General features: G+C 58.2%; 1 protein-coding gene across 1 annotated transcript in view; it reads left to right on the top strand.

The window, feature by feature from the left end:
* The window catches only part of LOC119400101 (uncharacterized), an 86,768-nt gene extending 78,622 nt beyond the window's left edge, over window positions 1-8,146 (top strand). Inside the window, exons 3-4 of the mRNA XM_049417532.1 lie at window positions 1,876-2,133; window positions 4,354-8,146. Of these exons, the coding sequence (XP_049273489.1) occupies window positions 1,876-2,133; window positions 4,354-8,045 (3,950 nt within the window). The 3' untranslated portion in view covers window positions 8,046-8,146. The remainder of the gene's footprint in view (window positions 1-1,875; window positions 2,134-4,353) is intronic.
* Window positions 8,147-12,250: the final 4,104 nt, after the last annotated feature.

Here is a 12,250-nt window from a genome sequence, read left to right as displayed (position 1 = left end):
CGGCTGTCGTGCATCAGGCTCCGGTACACGTCAAGCAAATATTCTCGGCTCCGGCGCCAGCTCCTGCGACCTTCGTTCAATCGGCACCGCTCGTCAGACAGTTTGCCGTGCAGGCACCAGCTCCGGCTGTGGTTCAGCAAGCGCCCGTCCACATCAAGCATATCGTCCAAGCGCCAGCTCCTGCCGTCGTTCAGCAAGCGCCCGTCCACATCAAGCATATCGTCCAAGCGCCAGCTCCTGCCGTCGTTCAGCAAGCGCCCGTCCACATCAAGCATATCGTCCAAGCGCCAGCTCCTGCCGTCGTTCAACACGCTGCGCCAGTGTTTAGCGCTCCTCGCGTGACCCTTGCGGCAGCTCAACAACCGGCGTTCGGTTTCCGCCAAGTAGCCGTCGCTGGTCCGGCAGTTTCCTATCGCGCTGCTGCTGTAGCTGCTCCTGTGGCCACTTTCGGAGCGGGACTTGGATTCGGCCACACTATCGCCGCAGCTCCGGCACAGGTGCACGTCAAGCAGCTCTTGTCGGCGACTGCAGTGGCTCCAGCAGCCACAACTTTCGTACAGCAAGCTCCGGCCGTTAGCGTGAGGCCTTTCGCAGTGGCTGCTCAAACGGCGCCTGCGTTCGTTCACGCTGCTCCTAGAGTAACGGTCGCGGCACCAGCGCCCGCACTAGTCCAGCCAGCTGTTCAAGCATTCGCTGCTCCTCGCGTAACCGTGGCTGCGCATGCGCCTGTTCACTATAAACAGTTTGTATCTGCACCCGCACCCGCTGCGACCGTTGTTCAGCACGCTGCACCAGCGGTCGCCTATCGCACCGCAGCGGTTGCAGCCCCAGTGGCAACCTTTGGAGCTGGCCTCGGTTTCGGTCACACACTCGCCGCTCCTGCAGTCCTTCAACAAGCTGCGCCAGCTGTTAGTGTTGCGGCTCCGGCCCCACCCACTTTCCGTCCACTTGCCCTTCCCACACCCACTGTAGTGCAGCACGCCGCTCCCGCTGTTGCGTACCGCACCGCTGCTGTTGCCGCTCCTCTAGCAACCTTCGGCGCTGGCCTCGGTTTCGGTCACACACTAGCTGCTCCTGCAGTTGCCGCTCCGGCGCAAGTGCATGTTAAGCAGTTCGTGTCGGCCCCAGCGCCGACTGTTGTCCATCACACAGCCCCAGCGTTCGCCGTTCCCAGATTTTCGGTAGCTGCTCCAGCCCCCACCGTTGTTCAACAAGCTGCTCCGGTATTCGCTGCACCGCGCGTCACAGTAGCTGCACCAGCACCGGCTGTTGTGCATCACCATGCTCCCGCTGTCGCTTACCGCAGTGCTGCCCTTGCCGCTCCAGTAGCGACCTTTGGAGCGGGTCTTGGCTTCGGTCACACACTCGCTGCTCCAGCTTTCGCCGCGCCAGCGCCCGTACACGTTAAACAATTCGTGCCCACGCCCACGCCAGCAGTTGTTCACCACGCAGCTCCCGCATTCACTGCTCCTCGTTTCACAGTAGCCGCACCGGCCGCGCCTGTATTTGCCACTCCGCGTGTCACAGTGGCCGCACCAACACCAGCTGTGTTCCACCACGCTGCTCCCGCTGTTGCTTACCGCAGTGCTGCCCTCGCAGCTCCAGTGGCGACCTTTGGAGCGGGTCTCGGTTTCGGACACACACTCGCTGCTCCATCTTTTGCCGCCCCAGCGCCCGTGCATGTTAAACAGTTCGTGTCTGCTCCCGCGCCTGCGGTTGTTCACCACGCAGCACCAACTTTCCCAGCCCCAGCGGCACCTGTATTCGCTGCACCGCGTGTAACTGTCCCCGCGCCAGCGGTTGTCCATCACGCTGCCCCCGCCGTCGCTTACCGTACTGCTGCACTTGCCGCTCCTGTAGCGACGTTTGGAGCAGGTCTCGGCTTCGGCCACACACTCGCTGCTCCATCTTTTGCCGCCCCTGCGCCCGTGCATGTTAAGCAGTTCGTGTCTGCTCCCGCACCCGCGGTTGTTCACCACGCAGCACCCATATTCGCAGCCCCAGCCGCACCTGTATTCGCTGCGCCGCGTGTAACTGTCGCCGCTCCAGCGCCAGCAGTTGTCCATCACGCGGCCCCCGCCATCGCTTACCGTACTGCTGCAATTGCCGCTCCTGTAGCGACGTTTGGAGCAGGTCTTGGCTTCGGTCACACACTAGCCGCTCCATCATTCACCGCTGCAGCACCCGTGCATTTTAAGCAGTTCGTGTCTGCTCCCGCCCCAGCGGTTGTCCACCGTGCAGCACCAACATTCGCAGCCCCAGCCGCGCCTGTATTTGCTGCACCACGTGTAACCGTCGCCGCGCCAGCGCGAGCGGTTGTTCACCACGCAGCACCCACATTCGCAGCCCCAGCCGCACCTGTATTTGCTGCGCCGCGTGTAACTCTCGCTGCGCCAGCGCCAGCAGTTGTCCATCACGCGGCCCCCGCCATCGCTTACCGTGCTGCTGCACTTGCCGCTCCTGTAGCGACGTTTGGAGCAGGTCTTGGCTTCGGTCACACACTAGCCGCTCCATCATTCACCGCCGCAGCACCCGTGCATTTTAAGCAGTTCGTATCTGCTCCCGCCCCAGCGGTTGTCCACCATGCAGCACCAACATTCGCAGCCCCAGCCGCGCCTGTATTCGCTGCACCACGTGTAACCGTCGCCGCGCCAGCGCGAGCGGTTGTTCACCACGCAGCACCCACATTCGCAGCCCCAGCCGCACCTGTATTCGCCGCGCCGCGTGTAACTGTCGCCGCGCCAGCGCCAGCAGTTGTCCATCACGCGGCCCCCGCAGTCACTTACCGTACTGCTGCACTGGCCGCTCCTGTAGCAACGTTTGGAGCGGGTCTCGGCTTCGGCCACACACTCGCTGCTCCATCCTTTGCCGCCCCTGCGCCCGTGCATGTTAAGCAGTTCGTGCCTGCTCCCGCGCCCGCGATTGTTCACCACGCTGCACCTGTATTCGCTGCACCGCGTGTAACTCTCGCCGCACCCGCGCCAGCCGTTGTCCATCACGCTGCCCCCGCAGTCACTTACCGTACTGCTGCACTGGCCGCTCCTGTAGCAACGTTTGGAGCGGGTCTCGGCTTCGGCCACACACTCGCTGCTCCATCCTTTGCCGCCCCTGCGCCCGTGCATGTTAAGCAGTTCGTGTCTGCTCCCGCGCCCGCGGTAGTTCACCATGCAGCACCCACATTCGCAGCCCCAGCCGCACCTGTATTCGCTGCACCGCGTGTAACTTTCGCCGCTCCAGCGCCAGCGGTTGCCCACCACGCTGCCCCCGCCGTCGCTTACCGTACTGCTGCACTTGCCGCTCCTGTAGCGACGTTTGGAGCAGGTCTCGGCTTCGGCCACACACTCGCCGCTCCATCATTCGCCGCCCCGGCGCCCGTGCATGTTAAGCAGTTCGTGTCTGCTCCCGCGCCGGCGGTTGTTCACCACGCAGCACCCACATTCGCAGCCCCAGCCGCACCTGTATTCGCGGCTCCGCGTGTAACTGTCGCCGCGCCAGCACCAGCGGTTGTCCATCACGCTGCCCCGGCCGTCGCCTACCGTACTGCTGCACTTGCCGCTCCTGTAGCGACGTTTGGAGCAGGTCTCGGCTTCGGCCACACACTCGCCGCTCCATCATTCGCCGCCCCAGCGCCCGTGCATGTTAAGCAGTTCGTGTCTGCTCCCGCGCCCGCGGTTGTTCACCACGCAGCACCCACATTCGCAGCCCCAGCCGCACCTGTATTCGCTGCGCCGCGTGTAACTTTCGCCGCTCCAGCGCCAGCGGTTGTCCATCACGCTGCCCCCGCCGTCGCCTACCGTACTGCTGCACTTGCCGCTCCTGTAGCGACGTTTGGAGCGGGTCTCGGCTTCGGCCACACACTCGCTGCTCCATCCTTTGCCGCCCCTGCGCCCGTGCATGTTAAGCAGTTCGTGTCTGCTCCCGCGCCCGCGGTAGTTCACCATGCAGCACCCACATTCGCAGCCCCAGCCGCACCTGTATTCGCTGCACCGCGTGTAACTTTCGCCGCTCCAGCGCCAGCGGTTGCCCACCACGTTGCCCCCGCCGTCGCTTACCGTACTGCTGCACTTGCCGCTCCTGTAGCGACGTTTGGAGCAGGTCTCGGCTTCGGCCACACACTCGCCGCTCCATCATTCGCCGCCCCGGCGCCCGTGCATGTTAAGCAGTTCGTGTCTGCTCCCGCGCCGGCGGTTGTTCACCACGCAGCACCCACATTCGCAGCCCCAGCCGCACCTGTATTCGCGGCTCCGCGTGTAACTGTCGCCGCGCCAGCACCAGCGGTTGTCCATCACGCTGCCCCGGCCGTCGCCTACCGTACTGCTGCACTTGCCGCTCCTGCAGCGACGTTTGGAGCAGGTCTCGGCTTCGGCCACACACTCGCCGCTCCATCATTCGCCGCCCCAGCGCCCGTGCATGTTAAGCAGTTCGTGTCTGCTCCCGCGCCCGCGGTTGTTCACCACGCAGCACCCACATTCGCAGCCCCAGCCGCACCTGTATTCGCTGCGCCGCGTGTAACTTTCGCCGCTCCAGCGCCAGCGGTTGTCCATCACGCTGCCCCCGCCATCGCCTACCGTACTGCTGCACTTGCCGCTCCTGTAGCGACGTTTGGAGCGGGTCTCGGCTTCGGCCACACACTCGCTGCTCCATCCTTTGCCGCCCCTGCGCCCGTGCATGTTAAGCAGTTCGTGTCTGCTCCCGCGCCTGCGGTTGTTCACCACGCAGCACCCACATTCACAGCCCCTGCCGCACCTATATTTGCTGCACCACGCGTAACTGTCGCCGCGCCAGCGCCAGCAGTTGTTCATCACGCTGCCCCTGCCGTCGCTTACCGTACTGCTGCACTTGCCGCTCCTTTGGCGATGTTTGGAGCAGGTCTCGGCTTCGGCCACACACTCGCCGCTCCATCATTCGCCGCCCCGGCGCCCGTGCATGTTAAGCAGTTCGTGTCTGCTCCCACTCCCGCGGTAGTTCACCACGCAGCACCCACATTCGCAGCCCCAGCTGCACCTGTGTTCGCCGCACCGCGTGTAACTGTCTCCGCTCCAGCGCCAGCGGTTGTCCATCACGCTGCCCCCGCCGTCGCTTACCGCACTGCTGCACTTGCCGCACCTGTAGCGACGTTTGGAGCGGGTCTTGGCTTCGGTCACACACTCGCTGCTCCATCCTTTGCCGCCCCTGCACCCGTGCATGTTAAGCAGTTCGTGTCTGCTCCCGCGCCTGCGGTTGTTCACCACGCAGCGCCCGCATTTGCAGCCCCAGCCGCACCAGTATTCGCTGCACCACGTGTTACTGTCACCGCGCCGGCGCCAGCGGTTGTTCACCACGCAGCACCCACATTCACAGTCCCTGCCGCACCTGTATTTGCTGCACCACGCGTAACTGTCGCCGCGCCAGCGCCAGCGGTTGTCCACCACGCTGCCCCCGCCGTCGCTTACCGCACTGCTGCACTTGCCGCTCCTGTAGCGACGTTTGGAGCGGGTCTTGGCTTCGGCCACACACTCGCTGCTCCATCCTTCGCCGCCCCTGCACCCGTGCATGTTAAGCAGTTCGTGTCTGCTCCCGCGCCTGCGGTTGTTCACCACGCAGCACCCACATTCACAGCCCCTTCCGCACCTGTATTTGCTGCACCACGCGTAACTGTCGCCGCGCCAGCGCCAGCTGTTGTCCATCACGCTGCCCCTGCCGTCGCCTACCGTACTGCTGCACTTGCCGCTCCTTTGGCGATGTTTGGAGCGGGTCTCGGCTTCGGCCACACACTCGCTGCTCCATCGTTTGCCGCCCCTGCTGCCGTGCATGTAAAGCAGTTCGTATCTGCTCCCACCCCCGCGGTTGTTCACCACGCAGCACCCACATTCGCAGCCCCAGCAGCACCTGTATTCGCTGCGCCGCGTGTAACTGTCGCCGCGCCAGCGCCAGCGGTTGTCCATCACGCTGCTCCTGCCGTCGCTTACCGTACTGCTGCACTTGCCGCTCCTGTAGCGACGTTTGGAGCGGGTCTCGGCTTCGGTCACACCCTCGCTGCTCCAGCGTTCGCAGCCCCAGCGCCCGTGCATGTTAAGCAGTTCGTGTCTGCTCCCGCGCCCGCGGTTGTTCACCACGCAGCTCCCACATTCGCAGCCCCAGCCGCACCTGTATTCGCTGCACCACGTGTAACTGTTGCTGCGCCAGCTCCAACTATTGTCCACCACGCAGCTCCTACCTTCGCCTACAGGGCGGCCGCTCTTGGTGCTCCAATGGCGACGTTCGGGGCTGGGCTCGGTCTGGGCCACACCCTAGCTGCACCTGCCGCGCCACTCTTCGCGCAGGGTCCTGTTCACGTTAAGCAATTCGTGAGCGCTCCCGCCCCGGCCGCGGCTGTATATCACCAGGCTCCACCCGTGAGGCAAGTCGTGGTCGCTCCCGCGCCAGCTGCCGTTGTTCACCACGCCCCCGCGGCACCCGTGTTCAGTGTTCCGCGTGTAGCCGCTCCTGCTCCGGCTGTTGTACACCACGCCGCTCCCGCCGTCGCATACCGTGCCGCTGCTCTGGCAGCACCTTTGGCAACATTCGGAGCGGGTCTCGGTTTCGGCCACACGCTTGCCGCACCTGCCTTTGCGGCAGCACCTGCTGCCGTACACGTAAAGCAGTTCGTGTCGGCTCCAGCACCAGCCGCCACTTTCGTTCAGCACGCACCTGTATTCTCTGCGCCCCGCGTCACGGTTGCCGCTGCACCTGCAGTCATTCACCACGCAGCTCCAGCTGTAGTTCAGCATGCAGGTCCAGCTGTCGCGTACCGTACTGCCGCCCTGTCCGCTCCACTAGCTACCTTCGGGGCAGGTCTCGGATTCGGGCACACGTTCGCCCCCGCGCCAGCTGTAGTCCACCACGCTCCCGCCTTGACAGCCGCCGTGCCTCATGTTAAGCACATCGTATCCGCTCCAGCGCCTGCACCAGCCGTCTACGCTGCGCCGGCAGTGGCTTCAGCTCCAGCCGTTGTGCAGCCCGCTCCCGTCGTCCACCACGTGAAACATTTCGTGTCCGCTCCGGCAGTCGCCGCCGCTGCTCCAGCATTCGCTGCAGCGCCCGCTCTAGTCCACGCCGCTCCGGCAGCGAACCTAGTCGCCTACCGCACCGCTGCCCTGGGTGCTCCGCTCGCCACCTACGGCGCGGGTCTTGGTTTGGGCCACACACTAGCCGCTCCCGCGGTACCTCACATCAAGCACATCATCTCCGCTCCGGCGGCCGCACCTGCCGCGGTCGTTCACCACGCTCCAGTGGTCCAGCAAGTGCACGCCGCTGCTCCAGCGACATTTGTCCAGCAGGCTCCCGTCCTCCATGCAGCGCCCAGTGTAGTCGCCTACCGCCAAGCCGCTCTCGCGGCTCCGCTGGCCACGTTTGGGGCGGGTCTCGGGTTCGGCCACACTTTCGCCGCCCCTGCTGCAGCCGCCGTGCTCCACCAAGCCGCTCCCGCCGTCCATCACGTTAAGCACATCATCCCCGCTACTCCGGCATTCGCCGCTCCAGCAGCGCCCGCCGTTCCTGTAGCCCACGCTCCGGCACCAGCTGTTGTGCAGCACGTCGCCGCCGCCGCTCCTCAGGTCGTCGCCTACAAGACGGCCGCCGTGTCGGCTCCAGTGTCCACGTTCGGAGCCGGCTTTGGCTTGGGACACACCCTGGGGGCACCCGCCCTGCTGCAGGCCCCCGCCTCCGTTCCCCACGTGAAGACTCTCGTTCACCACGCCCCGGCGGCCGTCGTGCAGCAGGCCGCCCCCGTGACCGTAGTCCAGGAGCAGCCCGCTGTGGTCCATCACGCGGCGCCGGCCACCGTTGCCGTCCATCATGCCGCACCGGCAGTGTTCCATCACGCTGCCCCGGCTACAGCCGTTTACCACCATGCTGCTCCAGCCGCGGCTGTCGTCGACCCGCTGTCGCTCGATCTCAGTTACAAGAAGCTCTTCGCTTCCGGTCTCGGTCTGGGTCAGACCATCGCTTACGGCAACGGCCTGGACGAGGAGCCTGGCTGGGAGGTGAAGTACATTGAGCTGCTTCGCAGGAGGAAGAAGAAGTGAGCGGCGCTTTTCTTGTGGTGCTTCTTGAAGACTAATATATTTGTTACGTGAGGATGTTGTTTGAAGGGAAATAAAGTTGTACAGATGGACAATAAATTTTTGGTTTGCAAAAACCGAAACGTAGGCGGCTATTTGTTTTTTGTCAAACAAACGCAGAACATTCTAAAAATGCCAGGGCCCGTATAAGCATAACCATCCTCCGCGGCGATTTCCCCCAAGCGATGGCGGAGGGGAAATAAAACAAAAATATCTATTACAAATGCAGTGCTTTGCGACTACGGCTTCAGGAAATTCTCAAGTTAGGTAAGCGTAAAAAGTACATGTAATATAGAGAAACAAGACTTGTCTTTGCCAAGTCAGCAACCGCTTGATAGTTGCTGCTTTTACAACGCATGGCGTAGCATGATGGCGTCATCACACGACATCGCGGCCTGGTCAAAGGTGGGCCGATTCCAGAGGAAGTGCAACACCCCGTGAGGTGCTGAGACTGCTTTACAGTAGCCTGACAAAAGAGTTTGCTGCCATGACAGATACAAGTCTGCTTGTCCAAACGTTGGCTCCTGTGACGTGACTTGTTGAAGGATTTTTCATCTTTAAGCTTCCATCTTTCCAAGAACAACTGCCTAATCACGGTTGCATTCCTTCGACGAGTGAGTCCAGGCCTAGAAAGCCCAATGTCTATGACATACTAACTGGTTTGGAGTCTAATGTTCGCTACGTAAAACATGGCAATGACACTGTTATTATGAATATTTCCCAGTACATTGCGTTTCTTTAAAACAAGGCACACAGCACATGTGTTCACTGTGCTGCAGTACTTGTGAAAAATGCATTCGATTCACAACACTCCAATAATCCCCATAAATTGATGCTGATAAAATTTTGTACAAGTACGCCGCCTCTTACACCAATTTAAAGCAGCACGTATTCGAAATATGCAATAAAATTAATTACGTAAGAAGCAGATATGTTTATCATGCAGTTTGAAAAAGCAGTACGGCAAAGATTGTAAGCAATTCATATCACGGCATATTTAGAATCCATGCTTTCTCATATGTTGAAAGTTGTGAAAAGCACGAGGTTTTCATAAAGGCAGGTATACCTTATGTTCAAACTTCAAACAAGTAGCCGTATAACGCCGTTTAAGATAATTAGCGCGCAAATCTATTCACCAAATCTTTTTCTGAATTTCTTACAAAACGTAGTCAGTATATGTGGCAGTTTGATCTTGAATTGCGTATCGTAATCATTTCATAGTGCAGCCGCAGAATATTGCTGTATGTTGTCCTTTCTAATAAAAAATCGGCTTTCTGCGGCGAAATCCTCCGATGCCTCATCAAACGCGAAAACGGACCATCGGTGTCAGCACGAGTGATGCAAAAAAATTGTCATGCGACGACGTTTCCATCACGTCACATGATGCCGTCATGAGATGAAATCGTCGCGGTCGTTCAAAGGTGGTTAGATCCCGGAGGCAGTGCAAAACCAGGTGAGGTGCAGAAAGCCTGCAGTGCCACCGATCGTGGAGGCAGTGCAAAACCACGTTAGGCGCAGAAAGCTCTGCGAGATTGGTGCGATTAGTAAATCAACTGAAATGCAAAAGATGGCATTCGCCTTCGAGTTGTCTTAGGCGAATGCGCAAGGGACCCTGCAAGTTTTACAGCGAAAGCTGTTATGAGATTATTTCACCGGCCGTTTTTGGCGCCGTAGTTGTCCGCCGCCGCCGCCGCCGCCGGTGTCCGTAACCAGTATCGCTGGAAATAAGAAAAAAAAAACGAAATAAGAAAAAAATTCCAGGATGGAGTGAGGTTCGAACCTGGGCCCTCTGCGTGGGAACCCAGTATTCAACCTCTGAGCAATGCCGGTGCTTGAAACAGCTTAGCGAAAAGGTCCTATACAGGCTTCATGTCGGGAAGAAACCACATTAACATATATAATATAGCGTGGTAGAAGAGTAAAATAAGCACCAAGAGTCGCACAACGTGAATTCTGTAACCAGGCGTCACACAATGCGAATTGCGCAACGAGTAGGTTGTTGAATGCTTCCAACCCATTACAAAGGGCTCTGCCATAATTCTTCATCGTCATCAGGCACAACATCAACAAAGTGCGCATAATGCCTTACATGCGTTTAGCAGGTACCAACGCTCTCCGTAGAACGACGAAAAATGGCACAGTGCCTGCTGCCCTACTTCTCAAAAACTACGATTTATAGCGTAGTGGGTTCCTCGCAAGTGCACTTGTATTGGTTGCCAAGGAAGCCCATAAGCGGATGATCCATTTCCTCGGGGTCTCAGTAAAGTTCTTCGACACCCCCTCTCTCTCCCACGTCAACGTATGTTATACAGCATGATGGGATAGGGAAATAGCGACCGGGCGTCACCCAATGCAAATTACATAACTGGTGGGCCGTTTAAAGATTCCAACCCATTACTAAGGGCTGAGCCATAATTCTTCATCGTCATCAGTCGTCGCGTCAACAAAGTGCACATAATGCCTTACAGACGTGTAGCTGTGCCTCGCTTCTCCGCAGAATGACGAATAATGGCATAGTAGGTGCTTCCCAACTTCACAAAAATTGTGATTTATGGCGTAGTGGGTACCTTTCTAGTGTACTTGTATTGTAGCCCCAAGAGAGCTTAACGGGCTCTAGAAACGCCACTCTTCCAGCTTTCGCGGTGACTGTGCTGTGGTTTCAGAGCAGGCCTGGCGTTTTTTCTTTTTCTTTTTGTTCTGGAAAGCTGACATTTGACTTCAGTGGATGGCAGGCGTATTAGAAGTAAGTAGAGGTTAGAGTAGAAGTTTGTAGATGAGTAAAAGATTGAGTAAGGGTTACAGTAGAAGTTATAAGTAGGGGAGGCATTTGTAATTGCAGTAAAGTTTACTCGCTCTCACGCTGCGCGACCTACACGAAGACAGAAGACACAGATGGACACTAACGAGTGCCACCTGCGTCTCGTCTGTGTCTATGTGTGCCCCGTCTTCGTCAAAGTCGGGCTACATTTCTCCGGGTATGAAACTACAAGCACAAGCCACGGTATTATTAGAAAAGATTAGTTAGAAAAGCTTAGTTGCTGGCCTGCTACAAACTTCTGACCTGCTGTTAGGCGTTGGGGAAAAGTATGTGTAAACAGGTAGAGAGACAAGGAGAATACTATGATCGAGCTGAAGATAGTACAATAGATTTAAGCTGTCGCCGACTTTTCAATGTGCCATATCCGGACCGCTGTCGTGCAAGGATTTCACGAGAACCTTGACGATATAATCCCGACGGCAAGGGTCTGACGAAGGTCGAAATAGAACCTTTTAAGATAAATGTTGACGGATAAGTTGCGACAAATAGTGTGCCTGTGATTGTCTCGCTAAGCCCGTCGTGGACAGACACACTGGCCGTGTTCTGTTGCCTCGGGAACATCCCGTTCCTCGCAGTGCGGATGGCCGATAAAACGAAGTTGTATGTAAAAAAAATTAGCAAATGATAGCGTGGTTCTACATGAAACTTCATGCGGTGGCAAGTTTCTTCTGATGGTGATTCCTCCCTCTGCATTATGCGCATGCGTCTTACGAGGAGACTGCAGATGCGTAGGACACGTGATATTGACGTGGGACGCTCCACGTGCGGATTCAGGCGGAGTACATTAGTCAACCGTAGCGCTTACTGACCGATAGACGCAGTTTCTTCTGAAAAACTAATTGGCGGACTATGGACTAGTGGCGCAAGGCTGTAGGCAACAATGGAGCTAGTGTTCGTTCTCCCGTGGTAGAAGCGGCCCTCCCAAGACCGTGTCTTTGGCCCGCTTAAACGACATGGGCTTTGCGGGAACATGTCACGTGACTAATGTTATGTGATTTTGGCGGGAACATGTCACGTGTGTACTGTTACGTGATCTCACGTCACGTTCCACTCCACTTCCTTTTTATTTCTTTCTCTCTCTATTTCTACTTCTCGCTTCCTTTCTATCCATCTTTTTCTGTCTTCATCTGTTTTTCTTTTTCTATCTCTATTTTTGGGAGCGCGCGCCGGGCGCACGTGTTCTGGGAGCGAAGTAGAAGATGAAGAAGAGGACGAAGAGACAGCGCAGCAGCACGATAGTTTTTGCGAACGCTATACTGTGGTAAACCGAGCATAAGCAGCTCTGCTGTTAAAAGGAGCCGACACTTAAGGGACTTAGACGAGTATAAGGCTCAATCCTGAATAACGTTTT

The sequence above is a fragment of the Rhipicephalus sanguineus genome, chromosome 7, assembly GCF_013339695.2.
Source record: "Rhipicephalus sanguineus isolate Rsan-2018 chromosome 7, BIME_Rsan_1.4, whole genome shotgun sequence".
Classification (NCBI taxonomy): domain Eukaryota; kingdom Metazoa; phylum Arthropoda; class Arachnida; order Ixodida; family Ixodidae; genus Rhipicephalus; species Rhipicephalus sanguineus.
The sequence above is the reverse complement of the archived record's forward strand: the minus strand, read 5'-3'. Positions and strand labels throughout refer to the sequence as shown.